Raw genomic sequence first — 17918 nt, 5'->3', positions numbered from 1 at the left:
CAAAGATAGACGTTACAAGGTCGGACAGTGGATCATACAGACAACAACCATCCTGCATTTGACTCTTATTTTCTTTGTAGTGAAGCATGAAGCTGCACAATGCATTATCTGTGCTTTGCCCACCACGGGTATTCAAATTTCATTTTTCATGTTGTAAGTTCACAGACATACCACTGTGCCATTGAAGGGGCTTGCAGTGGAAAGAACATTTAAAAGTGCAGGAAGTGGTTAACAGAATGGATTTCATGGTGAAAGTGGATATGATTATCAAGACCTACCATAGCAGTATCTTAAAGAAGTACTTTGAAATATGAAGAAAACATAATGGGTACAGCTTTTGAGGCACATATTGCAGGTGTGGCTGTCATAGACACTAGAAGACAGTAAACTTTGTCATATAAGAAGACCTATTAGACCTAAGAACACTGGGTAGAGATGAGACATACAAAGATGTCAGCATCAGTGAAGAAACTCACTGGCAACCAAAAGAATGAACTGCAAGATCCACTGTGCCATTATGCAGATGTCTTCACAAACAGACCAGGCAAGACAGACCTTGTGCAACACGAGATTTGGAACACAACTAGAGGTCCCAATGCAATGTGACCCAGAATCATTTAGTTTTCAAATTCAGCTTGCTGTTCACCAGTTGTAATAGTGAAGAAAATGGATGGATCAAACTGCTTCTGCACTGATTTTAAGAAGCTGAACCTTATGACGAAGTTTGACTCCAAACCTATAAACAGTTCAGAGGCTATCATAGCAAAATTAGACAACTTCTTTTCAAAGATCGACCTTAGTAAATGTTGTTAGCAGATCCCAATGGAGTCAGGATTTAAATAAAAGATAGTCATTGTGACTCCAGATAAATATTACCACTTTAAGAGGATGTCACTTAGGTTAGTCAACTCATTATCAATATTCAAATGCAAGAGGGAGATGTTGCACACCACTATCAACAACATTGAACATTTTATGTATGCCACTCTGACACAGCCAGATGAGAAGAAACTCGGAAACCTGTTCAGATGAGTGAAGGCAACAGATCTAACCATCATACCATTTATGAACTTCATTGACTATCCTGTATTGAAGTTTCTTGAACACAAAATGGGTAACTGATAGATAGCCATGGAAGAGAAAAAGCTTACCTTCACCAGCTCCAATGATGAAGAAGCAAACCAGATCCTTTCTGGGGTTAGCAGGATGCCACAAAGTTTATTATAATCTATGCTGACGTTCCAGCATCATTGACTGACATAACCATGAATGGTCTACTCAGTAGGATGAGGTGGGAACAATCACAGCAGATGGCATTCAGGAAGTTAAGGGACATGTTGGAATGTTTGTCTTTCCTTTGAATGCCAAACTTCTACAAACCATTCATTGCTGGGGTTGAGGCTTCAGATGTTGAAATTGTAGCAGTACTCCTACAGAAACATGAAAGACTGCTTCCATTAATTCGTGGAAGTAAAAAGCTCTAAAGAAGTGAGAACTATTCTGTGATCAAATGAGTGTGTCTAGCCATCATACTTGTTATTTGAAAGCTCTAGAACAATCTATATGAAAAGAAGCTCATCATCCAGGTGGATCATGAACCACTCATATACATCCAAAGGTGCAAAATCGACAAAGCAATGAACATGATGTGGGCATTGTGTGCCCAAAACTACAAGTTCTGCAAAAATTGGTGCAAACTGTACGAGTATACTTTGTATATGAACTGAAATGCGTCTTTATGTATAGCATAAAAGTAATGGGCTTATTGTTAGATATACACAACTGTTCATTTTAAATTTAACATAAGTGTTTTTTTACCTGTTTATGAATCATTTGCTGTGACCTAAGTCAAGTTACTCAAACTTCGTATTTTTCTTGTTGCTTTGAGTATTGTAATATCATATCGTATGTTAATTTGTAAAAAATTCTAGGCTTCAGTATGAAAAATATACAGAGTGGCCCATAAGTCCCTACCCATCCATATATCTTATGTATCTGTGTGATGTCCCTCGTTCTCGCTGCATCATATTATGCGACGCCATGTTCTATGAGACATTTTCCTCAACATAGCAGGGGTTATTGTTCTAAATGCCGCGGTAACAGCTGCCTTCAACTCATCATTGGTATTATAACGTTTAGACACAACATATGGATGGGTAGGGACTTACGTTACACCCTGTATATAAGCGATCAAGTGCAGTTAAATTAGTGAAAGATATAGAACTATACCATTTTTAGTTTAGATGGTTGTTTAAGCATTTATTGGTGCAAAGTAACTGGGCTATCTATGCCAAACAGCTGGTAAAATAGTTAAAATGTGTAAAAAGGAATCATGCTAAATCAAAATACAGCCCAATTTTCAAATTAAAATCTTCAATAACGTTAAAAGGACCAATAACCCAAATGACAAAGGTATATAGAAGGTTCATGAGACTCAGTGTACAAACTCTGGACTGGAGAAGTGCAGAGCCAAAGCCCCTAAATGGTGAACACGGTCCAACATCTTTAAGGCTGAGGTCCTAACAGAGATTAATAGTTCAGTTTTGATTGAATAAGGGCACGATAGATTTTTAGCATAGAAGAAGTGAGCACATGGAGGATGTTCAATGCCCTTGTACACTTGAACATGTAGCTGATTGATGTGTAGAATAAAGGTCAGCTTAAGTCAAAGATAAGCTCCATGAACTTTGCCTCAGGGACCATGGGAAGCACAACTTCTTCAAGACAGAACTCGGGATCTGGGTGAATATTCTGTTGGCAGCAGAAGAGCATGCAAACAGTTTTGGAGCGAGAAAAGTTAAAACTGGTTGCTGTGGTCCACTACAGTAAGCAATTAGGGGCAGTCGACATATAGACTGTTTGCAAGTGTAACGGGGAGTTGTCCAATGATGACATTAGTCTTTATAATGAAAACTGTTACACTCAAGACTCAGCCATAAGGGATTCCAAGTTTCTGTAGGAAATAACAGGAAAGTGTCGCACTCACACTGACTTGGAATTGCCAGTTCATCAAAATGGGTAAATGGCCATGCAACCTGTATGAGTGGAAGCCTCGCAAGATGCCATATCTCCACGTTGTATCATAAACTTTCTCAAGGTAAAAAAGTACAGAAACAGGATGTTGTCACTTGAGAAAGGCTTTCCTGATTGACATTTAAGTCGAATCAGGTGGTCCACGGTGAAGTGCTGTCGTCAAAACCAACAGAGTGGGTGAGAGGAGGTTGTTTGATTGAAGGAATGAAACACGATGAGCATTAACCATCCTTAGATTTTACAGAGATACCTCGGCAAAGATTGGACAGTAGTTTAAAGGAATTTGGGGATCCTTCCCAGATTTAGCAAAAGGGAGTACAATAGCATGGTGCCAACCATAAGAAAAAACATTCTCCTCCCAGACCTGGTTAAGAACAACCAGCAAGATAAGCAGGAGAGAGAGAGATGGTACAGCATCTTGTAATGAATATTGTGTACTGCCAGACTGACGAAGATCAAGCTAAAGGGGCAATTATAGTCATAAGAGATGATCAGCCCCAAAGGAAAGAGGCAGTTGCCCTGTCCATGTCTTGAAGAAGGTGGAGGGTGAAGCAAAAATGCTAGATGCTTGAGAAAAGCTTTTGCCGAGAGCATTGGCAATGCTCTGGGCATCAGCAACTTCCTGGTCATCAGAGAGTAAGATCAAGATGGGACAGAAGTATACTGTCCACTAACCTTTCAAATTTTGTCCCATATGACTTTGGAACTGGTGGTAGAAGAGATGCTAGAGGTACATTTAATCCAATATTAATTCTGGCTCTGAGTTGCCGAGCATGTACATGGGCGTGCTAAAATGGAATACAGTTTAAAAGTGTGGGATACCTATGAAAGGTATCCCAAGCCTATTTTGAGCTTTCCTTGCCATGTGACGGTCAGGATTCCACGACGGACGAGGATACTGCGGGAAATTTGTCAGTTTTAGAAAGATCAATAGTAGTAAAAGACTGACTAGGTACATGAAAATAAGTATAAGAACCAATATTGGAGAGGATTATGTCCCAGGATTAAAAAGAGATAACTGCTCAATGAGGGCACTAAGGTCTGACTGATTATAAGTCTCGTCAGGAGCCATGTAGAAAGAACAAACAGTGATGGTACAATCCAAGGAAGCACAGATGGTTACAGCCTCCAAGGGTATATCAAATGGCAAAAACGGTGGGCACATGCTAATCAACCAACAGTACCACCCCACAATGCACTCGTCTATCACACAACCTGTCCTTTACGTACAAAGAAAACTGCCCAAGGGTGACTGTATTGGCAGGTTTCAGAAATGTTTCTTGTAAGGAGAGACACGCGGGATGGTAAGAATCAATCAAATCCTTTATGCCATCTATACTAAGATGAAAACCCCAACAGTTCCACTGGATCAGTGGCCATTTTTATTTACGTGAAAACGTGGCAAGAAACCCTTCTGGTTTCGATTTTTTTTTGACAAAAGTCTATCAACTTCCATGGATCTGCCCTGGGTCGATCTGTGGACAAAGATTCCAGTAACTGAGGGCATGGACGAATGGTTGTTTTATTTCTTGGGGCTGCAGAAGAAGAGGGACCCGAGGATACACCCAAACCTGAAGCCAAAGGAAATGGAACTGGGCAGTCACAAAGACAAAGAAGTAGACATAGATTCATCAACTCTTTCAATCTTGGAAGGCAAAAGATTATTCTGATGTTTTGCAAACGACTCTGCTGGAGACAAAGAGAGATCTGTCTGCACTTCCACTGTGGCAGTGGAATGGAGTACAGCAGCATGTATCCAAGATGGAGTTGAGGACAATAACTTCTGGGTGGGATATATTATTTAGTGTTCAAGCATTGCATCTCTTTCTCCTCAACCCATTTAGGGCAAGAAATAGTGAGACAGGGGTGAACCACTACAGCACTTGTAAGCATCATGGTCTTTGCTACCACGAATAGCACATGTTAAAGAACCACAACATTATATTTTGCGTGACTGAACTGTTAACATCTGAGGGATAGGAATGTATGGCTATATCTTACAGTTCACATAACCTGCTTTGACTGTGGCAGGACATGGTGATGTAAACGTCAATATCAGAACACTAGTGACTAGTAGGCACCATAATTCTGTCTTTGCAAGTGGAGATTCAGCGCACTGCAGAAATGCCCTGGATGGAGAAACCAGTGAGGATCTCTGATTCATGAATGTTCTTTAAATCCCTAACTATAACTCCTGGAAGAATTCAAGTTGCATGGGGAGTAACCCTGAGGTGTATATCCCCAATGGCCTTCAATTTCAAAAGGATCTTGGTATGTTGTGGTAACGACGTTTCCACCAAAATGTCTCCACAATGCACCTTTACTGATTTAGAGGTGTCAGCAAAGCCCTATTGTATAAAGGGCATCTGCCCTAAGGATTCCTCGGATAAGAAATTGATATTAGAAATCAAGATACAGAATCTGACTACACAGCAGTGGTCCATGCGTCACTATCCATAATCTTTTTTTCAATGTTTTTGTTAATGGGAGTATCCATAATAAAGACGCTAAATTTCAGTGCCCACTTACCATGGAGTCCTACGATAGGATGCACTACAATGCCAAGCAAGGAAACTGCAGCAATGCTAGGGTTTTGCATTGTTGTTGGACCCCTCTACCACCAGGATCCTCTCCTCCCCTTCACAGGCCAAACGCACGGCAAATATGTGGGTGGATGTTTAGATCCTAGAGGAGGTAAACTGAAAGTACAGTACCTTCTCTGAGAGGTTCACCCACCATGCACAGGAATCCACCTCAAGGGGTTGTAGTTTAGAAATAGTGTATAGTGGTGACTTTTTAAAGTGTTACTATCGCGCATTGTATTGTAATAAACAGTGAATAAGAATAACTCGTCAATTAGATTACAAACTAAACCAGCCTGTATGAACTTTTGAGGTGAAATAAATCATTTAAAATTATATAACTGTAGTAACTCATGAGGTAAATTTATCATTATTTATTATATTGTGATAACAGAGTAGAAGAATGTCTTGTCAAACAGCGTTATAAATTAATTGGACTAGCCTTTGTGGAAACTGACAAAGTTATTTGAAGTTCTGGAAACAACTGTAATAACCAATAGTATAACGAATTTTTTGAATATACTTGAAATAAGTAAACTGTATACTGTCCGTTGTTTAAATTTATCCCAAAGTCACAAACACCTACTGTAATGAATCCTGACCCATACATACATAAAACCTGATACCTTAAAAATAAATTTAATGGCTAGGTTCTTTTACACTCCTTTACGTTAATTTGGTGTTTAATACTTATCATATGAATAATTCATTGTGAAAGGATATTTTCGTGTATATTACATAACCGTTCACACAGCAATAACAGCATATATTCGTGTTAACAATTCATTTTTTTAACTAGTCTTTGGATTTAAGAGCATTATTTTATTGCAATAATTTGATTCTCAACTTATTCAGTTTTACCTTGAACCAAATTGTCCTGGACGATGGAAATTTGAAGCTGTAACATACCATTGTTTTATAAGTAGACATTTTTATTTAAAACAAAATTATGTTAAATTGCAGTTTATGGCATTTGCTGAAATAGAACTTCCAGGTATCCAAATACGATTAATGCTTAATTTTGCTCAAATCTGGTCGCACATGACCAATGCACTAAGTCATAGACCATTTTAACAAACAAGTGTTCTGTACACCTGCAGAAATAAATGGATTACTTCCTTTGAGTTGAATACCGTTTCCCAAAGACGCTAGTACTTTAACCTTTTTTTGCCCTTCTATTCACTCAAATTGCAAAGGTTAGTCAGTAAGAAACTGTTTCTCATTGCATTAAAAAATGTGCACAGAAAATAAAAGGGTTAGTTTACAGTAGTAAGGGGCTTCAAAATTTCATTTTTAATGGCTAAACTAAGATCCTTAAACTTTCTAGATTTGACACTTAAAAAATGAATCTACTGTCCCATGTGGAAATTCAAGTAAGATTGTATTTAATTCAGACAAAATAAACTTTCTCTGAAATGTTTTATTGAATCAGATGTAAATACAAGGACTTTTTTTCAACATTTATGCAAATATTTATTTGCCCTTCTTTGCCTTGATTTTCCTTACATAGAACTCCAGTTCTTTTCCTTCTAGAATGTAACCATCTGCTCGCCCACACTGGCCAGGTCGCGAAGAAATACAAGCTGAAAAAAAACAATAACTTATTATTTTAATCACTGTATTTATTTTTTCTTAAAGTCAGTAAGACAGTCAGAGTTACTATGACTTGTTTATCCTTGAAAGATCAAGTTGTTGTAAAACAAGATTCTCTCCAGTAAAATATTCATCATTAAGCCCAACTTTTTAACTGAAGAAACAATCAACTATTTTTTTTTACAGTGGCCTTAAACTTTACAGTGGCCTTAAACATTACAACAGAAAATTTACAAATCGAAAGTCTTGAACCTTGAACTAAGAAGTACCTAGTACACATACAAATTAATGCAAATGGCATGTAAAAAAACATTCTTTTCAGGGGAAAAGAAACTTTACAGCCATCAATGAGTTCATCTTTAACAAAATTATTATTACAGGATTTTGCTAATAATAATTTTGTTAAATACAAGCATCATAATAAGAACATTCACAATTGTATGTTTCATCTTATGACGTTTTGTCAAAAACCACTGGTTTGTGTTCAAGCCAATAACAAGAATGTACACAACACATTTTTCATAAAATATGGACCAACCGAGAACACGGCCTGTCATAAACTGTTCTTCTACTGCCTGTTCAACTTTGGCATGCTTCTGTCTTTCCTTGTACTTCTTTTCTGTTTTTTTGCTTCGTTTTTTATTAAGCACAGCCTCTTCTGCTTCAGTCTGAAAGATTCATTAATACAAAAATAAATTTGGTACACAATTTCTTGCCTATGGAATATACATAAGATAAAAACTTCAATGCTATGAAAAATAAGAAACAGTTACGTAGTGAAAGTTTAATAATTTGTAATCAAGGTAAAAATAGACATAGTTGCTGCATGAATCAATTACATTAAACATTAATAAAAACTGCAATAATAAAAAAGTAGTTCTTTCAGATATATAAACTTTAAACTCATAGATGAATCAATCACACACAGACAAGGGTTTTCTCAAAAAACTTCTGATTTGAACAATACGTTTTTTCATCTATTTACATGTTTTTTGTTACTTACACAAAAGCTCAAAGAATCATTTATTTTTGTACTAAATTAGCAATTTAACCATAATTTCAATAACTTACTATAAAGACTAACTTGTATCCAAAAATCAAAAGTAATACACTACACAATTGTTGAAAAAATAATTCACAAAATATTCTATATGCAAATACCTTTACATCTTACAACTTATGAAGAGTCCTTTCTTTATTAACACACACCATAAATTTTACAATGCCTTTAGTGGAATTTTTAAACTAAGTGAGAAAATGATAATTTAAAAAATTTTTTACTGTAAATCACAGTTTTATAACTCATTCATTGCCAGGTTTATTTTAGATATGCAATGAAAAAAATATATTTACTAATCAGAGAAAGTGGTAATCTCTAAATTTGCCAAGTACTTTTTTACATAAATCACAACTTACCAGTTTTGCTCCCTTTTTCCTACCAAGGGGAACAGCATAATGGGCTTCATACCAGTGTCGGAAGGGCGTGGCATCAATCAGAACAATACCGTTTTTCACTAGAGTTTTGGTACGAACTAACTCATTGTTGCTCGCATTATAGACAGTATCAATAACCCTAGTCTTCCTAGTGCAGTCTGAAATAAAAATCAAACCAGATAAATTAAAAAAAACAGCTATTTTTCTTCCCTTCAACTTAAGAGTGCTGTAGAAATGATAATTTTCAGATATTTATTTTCATCTAGTCAATTTGTATGATTGTATAAACTAAAACGTTTAAGACTGTTGTAGTTATTAAACAATGTAAACTCACTTTTCCCAGCAAGTTTTCAATTAAAAAAATCTTTACAAATGCTCTTTTCAAACTATTAAAATACTTACTTTCTGATGCCCAAGAAAAGTTGCCATGATCAAGTCTTAGAGCTCTGTACTTTTTATTTCCTCCCCGTGTTCTCACAGTGTGGATTCTCTTGGGTCCAATCTATAAAAATGAACAAGTAATACAGAAACTACTATGGAAAAACTAAATTGGCCATGCATGTTAGATCTTTTATCACATTGTTTTAAATGAACTACTAACATGTTAATTTAACAAACTTCTTCCCAAACTGATATATTACCAACTTCTCCTAAAGACAATCCATTGTTTAAGTCAATATAGTGAATGATAAGGGAGCATCTACAAAAATAGAAAGAGGTGAGTGGGATCCACTGTGATTTAGTACAAGAGATATCCAAGAAAATATAAGAGGTTCTTACTTAATGTTTTAGCTTGTTAATATCTGTAACACAAGTTCCTAATTTGTATGAAACTACAAATTTTATATGCTGATATCACAAAAATCTAATTCAAACTAGAGATGCATTCAATATATCACATGACAAAAACAATGTTTAAGTTTTTAATATTTACTTTTAAATTAAAAAATGTAATAACGTATAATACTAAAATCTAAATTACAATCTAGTTTTATACCAAACCTATTGACATAAATTCATAAAATAGTAGTTCAATAAAATTTTGAATACAAGACAACAAAGATAAGGCCTTTCATCCATGACCTGTAGTGATAAGGTTAATGACGGCCTTCCTTCTTTCAGCATCTATTTCAACCTGACAACCATGAACCACTGTAATGGTTTGTAACACAGATCCTCCATTTGTTCCTTGCAAATTACACTACATAAGTATTATTTATTAAAATATCAATTTTCTAATTAAATTTTGAAATTTAGTATCCAGGTTTGGCACTCGACAGATGACTTCCATTTCATATAGAACTAAGTGGAACTTCTGAAGTTTCTCATAGATTCTGGAAAATTCACAACTTCAAATTAAACAAGTCCTAAATCACTTTTTCAAACAATAGCTAGATATTTAAGAAGTTTTTACAAAGTTAATGGCTAGTTCAAAGTAAAAGTACCATGATCTTTTTCAGACTTAACTTAAAAACTTAATTATGCAAATGACATTAGTGCACTTCAACAGCTCTTATTTCCATATAGCAATATTTATTTCAAATTTGCTGTGTAACTTCATGAAATTCAGCAAGCACTTAATAAACATTACAAATTCTGCTCTTAGCAAATATTTAAAAACCTGCCTTATAAAGAAGTCAGTAAAAATATAATATTTTTTGTATTTATTATAAATAATCCAATAGAAAATGTCAGAGGACATTTGAATTTCTTGTAAAGCTTGGAAACCAGACATTTGCATTATATCTCAGCAATGTCTATTGTACAAGTATATATTAATGCCAAAGTCAGAAGATCAAAAGAAAATCTAAAATTCAGAGTAAAAAAGTGTCATGTGATACAAAAGTGGGGAGTGAGAGTTCACTTAAATATTTCCTTGAATTATAAACCAAGTTTTTCAAATCATATTTTGAATATGACCCCAAAAAAGGTAGTATGCACACTTTGATCCCTTCTTCTAAACAGAGAATTCAACTTCATTACTGAAGTATGTTAATACATTTTGCATTAAATGTTTATAATTCAGTTTCAAATCTGTTTTAATTTATACCTCACCCCTTTGATTTTTTTCTTTCAGATTTTCTTCATTTCCTTAATGTCAGAAGCCAACCAATCAGGAACTATATGCACCAACAGGTCAGAATATACAATTTGTAACTACCACCTGAAAAGATTATGTTCACAACACCAACTGCCAAAGCCCCTTCTAGTTGTTATAACTTTGAACAAACTTTACCATGTCTTTTTTACATACATTTATAACCAAAAAAGGATAATTTTATCCCCCACAAGTATCCGCTAATGTTCTTTTCTTTTAGACACAAAATTGTAGAGAAAATTGGCCTCAAACTGTTTATACTCAAGACACAAGCAACTAACAGTAGTTGTTTTTACATTACTTGTAGCCTTGTTAGAAAGCCATCTAAATAACTGTTTTATGACATTCTACTTTTATAGCTGATAATGTATTATCTTTTACAATGGATATGAGAAGTATTTTGAACCAACCCTAAAATTACAAAAAAAAGAAAGAAAAAGAAATAGCTTTTACCAACCAAAATGAATAGAAAGTAAGGCCAAGACTTGATTAATTGCGAGCTTCTGCAATTAAAACTAGGTTTGAAATATTGCCATTTTATACAAAAAAACTACAGCAAAAAAATTAATTTTTAAATAATTTAAAAGCAACCTACTGCAGTGAATATTTCTATTGTAGCTTTGAGCTTAATTATAACAGCATCTTAATGGTGATGTGAACCTGACTATGCCAACTGCTAAATAACATTTCATCAACTATTAGTAATGCAGAAATTTAGTAATAATCATACAGATACATCATACTTACACTACATAAATTTTACCAACTTTTAATGTTTTTGAGCAACTGTGTTTAATCCTTTTGTGACAGGTCATAACACTGCATTTGACTTGCATTCAAAATTTTATTGAACTAGTATTTTATTAATTTATGTCAATAAGTTTAGAATCAGACTGTAGATTGTAACTGATACTTTATTATGAATTAATTTTGTAATTTAAAAGTAAATATTAAAAGGACAGATTTAAATATAGATTTTAGTGAGTCACATGGTATGTAGAATGCAGCACTGGTTAAAATTAAATGTTTGTGATGCCAAAATTAGTTCTGTACAGATTAAAAACTCAAGTTACCAATAATAAACTAGAATATAAAATAAAAACCTCAACCTTTTATTTTGCTAAGATATAACTTGTGTACTAAATCAAATCCACTGGCTCCATTTACCTCTTTCCATTTTGGGAATGGTCCTTTATATACAACATATGACATGATTAACCAACTGAAAGCTTAGTGTTTTTTTTTTTTTCAGCCATTTTAATCTGTGAAAAGGCTACCATGTTCTTTCAAAACAAGATTTCAAGGAGGTAGGTTATGTCTTTAGTCTACTGAAAGATTCATATTTTGTAGACCTAAACAGAGCTTAGTTACTAAGCTTAATAAATTATAGTACAATTCTATGGTAGCTGTATAGTAATTTATGGCTATAAAACTTAATATATAAAACCTAAAAAATAATTTTGATACTCTCCACATGTGAAATTTTAAGGCTTAGCAAGCTATATCCAGTAGCAACCAAGTTCAAAGGTCATTGTGTATGAAACCAAACCTTTCATTAATTCTTATAACATTTAAATCTTATCTACCACTATTGTTTTGTTAGATAATTAAAATCTGAAATTGTCAATACTTGGTGAAATCAATATTATATATTTAAGAGAAAAAAAAACACATACATGTCTCACAAATATTTATTATAACCATGGTTTTGCCATATGATACCTTTACTGGCAAAATCATGGTCATATCACCAAGTAAAGCTTTTATCACTTTGTTCTGACCCCTGTGCAAATATCCACAAAGCCATATTAGCTAACACAATTGAAAAGAACTGAAAATTAACATTCATGAAATGTTTAAATCACCAACCTATATTTTCCCAAAGCTGATACCAGGGCTCATGCTGTTGTTCGCCATATTCGCCAATGGCTATTATTTTTGTTTTTTGGCAAAAAAAAAAATGTAATTGGCGAATATACCGGCGAAACACTGTTTGCTTACAAAATGCTAGACTGGTTCACTACATCGTTTTTTTAATGCAAGTATGCGGTAAGCATATAAAAATCAATAACCCGTCTGCATTCATGCAAGGTCATTTGATAAATGATAAACTCATTAAAATAAAATGTACGATAAGAACTTAGTTGTCATTTATCCTTTGTCTTATCGTATGTGACTGGCTGGAGGGTTGGATACGGATCAAACCCATCTGGCTAAAATTGGCTACCAAAAAAATCATTTGGCTAATAGCCTGGCTACAGAAAAATTTAGTCCAGGGTAAACCCTGTGATACACACATAACTATATCACATGAGGACAAGCAAGGTTGGAAACCAGGATTGAATGAAACTTATAGAACTGCACTTGTACTGAAGTTCATAACAGCACTATTGTGATCAAACTATTTCATCTTTCCTTCCAGGGTCAAACCTCAATAAATAGTTTACAATCTAGGAACCAGATATGCCAAATCTGACTTCACTACTGTGTTAAACTGGGAAATATGGGCTACACGAGTGCTTCATTTATCCTGTTTTTCCTTTATATTTTCTTAAAGTATTGTGCCACTTTAATTCTAGACAATAATTTGTGTGTTTTTCAAGAAATTGCTGCCCCAAAATTAATTTTGGTTGTAAAACTTGTGTCGCATATCCTGTGTTGTCTTGTGCAGGATCTGGTGGACATTAAAACCATGTCAATCAGTTAAAGATTAGCCATGCCCCTTATTTTTAGTCAAGACAGGAATATTTTAGTGATAAAAACACAATACAAAAACACATTAAGATTTCACTCAACTTCAGTAGTCATCTGCTGTTCTATGCTGCACAGCAGTCATTCTTTAACCATACATGCATGTTCAAGTTGTGTCAGGGTGTCACCTAGTTACACACTGTCATTTTCCCTAGAAGTAATTGGTGTCTTCAGGTCTTTTAACAAAGGCTTTTTTTTTTCTTGTAATAATCCCCAAGAATGGATTTATACTCATTTTTCACAGGCACAGATAAGGTGCAGATGCACGTCCCTGTCTGTTGTACAATAAGTGCCAAAATTTAGGATTTATTTATGCTTGTTAGCAATTAAATTCAACAAAAACAGGAATATGCAATCAAATGAGAAGTACTCTAAGAGAAAAGTGGAACTGGACTCATGTAACTCATGAAATTCAGAGAAATCTTGTGTGCCTTTACTGACATTTGGCTTTGTGATTAAGATACTCTTTTATATCTTTTCATAAGATTAAACAACAGTAAAAAGTTAAAACAAGGAAGTTAAATACATTAAAATTTTTTAAATTAAACAATAGGCTAACTGGTAAAATACACTATTGCCTTGATTATTAGCTTTTCCTGGATCAGTGAAAATAAAAGCAAGCATATTTATGTACCTTCACAGCAATGAGTACATGCTAATGATCACAACAAATCAATAATCACTTGATAGCACTGCTTAAACTAACCACCACTGCTCCTATCCAAGTATAAACATTATAAAGTACATTCATGGAAAACAAAGTACTGAATCTACCACTTAAGTCTTATAAACAAAGTTTGATTTAGAAGTCAAAGAATCCAAAAATAATTCCAGATTCCAAACTTTTCTAGATTCAAGTTCTATTTAGAACAGTCCTATGAATGAATTAAATGAAGAAAATACAAGGCACCACAATGAAATGTTTGGTCACCACAGTAGCCTTATGGCAAGGATTTGTTAAGGTTCGTTCTAGAGGTCGACAAGTGCTGTGTTACTCTCAGAAAATTTCATGAAATTCAATGACCAATATTTTCATTCAAAGCATGATCAAACCAATCTAGAATCAAATTTTTAAAACAGAATAAAACCTTTTTTAGTAAATTTCACATCTAAAGTATATATTTTAATATGCAGAAGAGTGATAAGTTTTTAAAAATTTTTTAGGATTAAAACATGCAGTTTTGCCACTGGTCAAAATGCACTTATATAAGCATAAGAATTCAAAATGCAGAAAACACACCCAACACAAGCCAAACCTCCTCTCTCGCTAACTGGAAAAATATATGAAAATAATAAAGCCTTGTATGAGATACCAAATGTATAAATAAAACAATAGCTGGTTTATATTTGTAATTCAAATAACCTGAACACATCTGCAGTATCAAATTCAGAAAAACTAAAAAAAAACTCCCTTTTTATTGCTGCTAGTGAATCTCTTCAGGTCCTTTTTTTTTTTGGAATTTCTTACTTTATTACTACACTAAAGCAATATTACCTTAGTGTTAGCAGCAGGTCTTCCCAATTCAAACTTCCTCTTCTTTCTACTCTGAGTTTGCTTCCCACCAGTCTTTCTACGTTTATGCCAGTGATCTCGTGAAATACCTGCATGGTAATGTATGAGAACAAGTTATTTAAAGCAGAAACTACAGATGATATATGTAAAAATTAAAAGATAAACATGCAAATGACCCATAAAAATGGTTAAGTTGAAATTATCTTTGTTGTAAAATAGTAAAACGAGTTTATGCTCACTGTAGGTGCTACTGACTGGATATTTTTCACTCAAAGATGAAATTTCATTTTGTTTAAGTACATACAAAGCTATCTGCACTAAATGTTCCTAAATTTGAAGTAACAGACAAGAGGGAAGCTAGATGAGTCAGTACTACACACTTCAGCTTCTTTACACCAATAAATAGTGAAACTGACCATAACACCTTCATAACTGAAACTTAAAACATACCACAAGTTTTATTGTGTCTTATCTGTACATCAAAGTGAGAAACAATGAGTTTTCAGAAAACTATATTGCAAAAGAAATTATTAAAAGCCAAACATCACAATATCCACCAGGCATCTAAACAATTTTTCACAGTAACTTGTATGATATAAAATGTTTGCAACTTAACATCACAGAGATATTATTGCACAATATGATACTAAGCTATAAATAAACTACACTACCACCTATAAAAATTCCAATATAATTTGTTTTCGTTATTTAATTGACCGAAACTAGATGTTATCCATTTCTTGTGGTCAGACATTCAATAACGTTGCCCTCTTAATGCAATGTCCACATAGCAACCAAACAACAGAGACAAATACCACCATAAAGGGAGAAATCCTTTATCCTTTGTATTCCATACACTTCTCCTCGATCTAGACTTGTAATAACTATTTGGGTTTGTGACAAACTTTGTTCCAAACCTGCTAATACAAAGTTGTGTGTCCAATTGCACCAATAACAAGTCAAATTTCTTCAGTTCAAAATCACAATGAACAAGTAATAGGACTGCAGAGAAAAGCATTATAAAATATGCTATGTGCCAAATTTCAAGCAGAAATATTATTTCTGTAGTCACCATTTTAAGACCATGAAAAGGTTGCTTTTGAGAAAAACTAAGAAAAAATTCACAGTTCATATGTAAGTATACATTATGTGCAAGTGGAATACCACTGCTGATTTAAGTACAATTAGTTATGCAGTTTGCCACAGAAGGGCTTCCTGCTTTATTTGAACCACTTTGTCCATAGCTGTACTTGCTTCTCTACAGTTTCCCTCTGTCAAAATGGTGATTGTGTTACCATGTAAAATCATGATCGAGACATCAAAAACTAGCAAACAATTATTATATTAGTATAATATGCTTCCATACTCATATATCTTTAACTTCTGGGATTAAAGCATGGAGTTTTATGAATGTATATTTTCTCTAAGTAAAATAGCACAACTTTAACCCTTTGACAAAAAAGAAACAGATTAGAATAAATTAATACAGCACTAAAAAATATAAATCACTATCTATCATTAATACACCTAATGAAGAAGCTATTGATAGTTTGTTGCAAACTATTAATGACTCAAAAGCACAAGATCATTATCACAGGTAAATACAGTTAGAAGCTTTCTGATGTTTTATGACAAATACTTCTTACATTTCACAATGTCAAGAAACAAACACCTTTGGATACTTCACTGATCTTCACAACTGAAGGTAAAGATTTAAGATAATATCACACAAAGTCATTAGTCAAAACCCAAATGAGGAGTGCAACACTATGCAATGAAAATGCTAATACCATCTCAATATTTCCTGCTTGCATGAAAAATTTATTATCTGATCAAGAACCTGAGGTTTGTACAGTATGAATACATTAAAATACAACTTTAATGCTAATAATAAATGTTTGAACATTATAATAGATAAGAGGTGCATAAAAGCAAAAAAGACGTAAGAAAAATAAGACTAACTCTCCAGATAAATCTAATTTACACGTTTCACCATCGCAGCTTCATTATGGTTGTCCGTACAAAAATCGCGTCAAATGAAAAATTGAATGTCTTTTAAAATAATTTTTGGGCTTTGAAGAGTAAATGTGGTGGTGGGTTCTTATCACTTAATGGCAAAATACCTATATCTCTTCGATACATACTACAAATTATGAAAAACAGAACACTTTAGGGTTACGGATTCGTATGCTTACGGTGCCGTTTCTTTAAACCATTTAAACGCAAACGTCTATTTTAATAATGCACACTTGTATTTTTCTTTACGCTTTGTTGGTTTTTCATTTCAGATGAAATAACAGTTAAAACTAAAAGTCACTATGATAAAGCTTCTATTACTGTAATAGCATGCCGCCACACTAAATCAAAATACGACAGCTAGAATCCATCCTAACATTGTAAATATTATGTATAGTTTTATATTAATGTACACAGTTATCATAAGAAAATATATAAAATTCCAGTAAAACTAAATATTTTAAATCGAATAAAATACAATGCTTTATATTAAAAAAACATTCCTATATCGATTACAGTAGATTAAAATCAACAAGTAATACACGAACGTACCCATTGTGGACACCAACCATGAAAGAGACTTTCTAAAGGAATTGTGGGAAAAAAGTTTGCCAAGAGTTAACCGATTCCCAAATTATATCAATATTAAAAACTAAATTAGAATTGTTTTCATTTTGGATAGTAATTTGTTTGTTTGTTTTGGAAATTTTTAAATATGTTTGAACAAATGGAAACTCTAAATCCTTATTAATAAATTAATAGTATATGTTTGAAGCATAAAATACATGTACTTCACAAAGTATACATTTGTAAAATCCCCAATAAAGTAAAACTTTATCCAGAAATACGTGTAACCCATATTTGTGTTTTTCATTAGAGGACGATTTATCACCTAAGT

General features: G+C 33.6%; 1 protein-coding gene across 1 annotated transcript; it reads right to left on the bottom strand.

Annotated features, from left to right (window-relative positions):
• Positions 1-7020: 7020 nt before the first annotated feature.
• On the bottom strand, positions 7021-17707 carry RpS8 (ribosomal protein S8). Its single transcript, XM_076499870.1, has 6 exons — positions 17573-17707; positions 14987-15093; positions 9045-9144; positions 8625-8800; positions 7747-7876; positions 7021-7198 (listed from the first exon to the last, which is right to left on the bottom strand). The coding sequence occupies exons 1-6, from the start codon at positions 17574-17576 to the stop codon at positions 7089-7091; spliced, it is 627 nt and encodes a 208-aa protein (XP_076355985.1). The 5' UTR covers positions 17577-17707; the 3' UTR covers positions 7021-7088.
• Between the last annotated feature and the right edge of the window lie 211 nt (positions 17708-17918).

Source organism: Tachypleus tridentatus, chromosome 4 (genome assembly GCF_004210375.1).
Source record: "Tachypleus tridentatus isolate NWPU-2018 chromosome 4, ASM421037v1, whole genome shotgun sequence".
Classification (NCBI taxonomy): Eukaryota; Metazoa; Arthropoda; class Merostomata; order Xiphosura; family Limulidae; genus Tachypleus; species Tachypleus tridentatus.
Note: the sequence above shows the minus strand (reverse complement) of the source record. Positions and strands in the feature narration are given on the sequence as shown.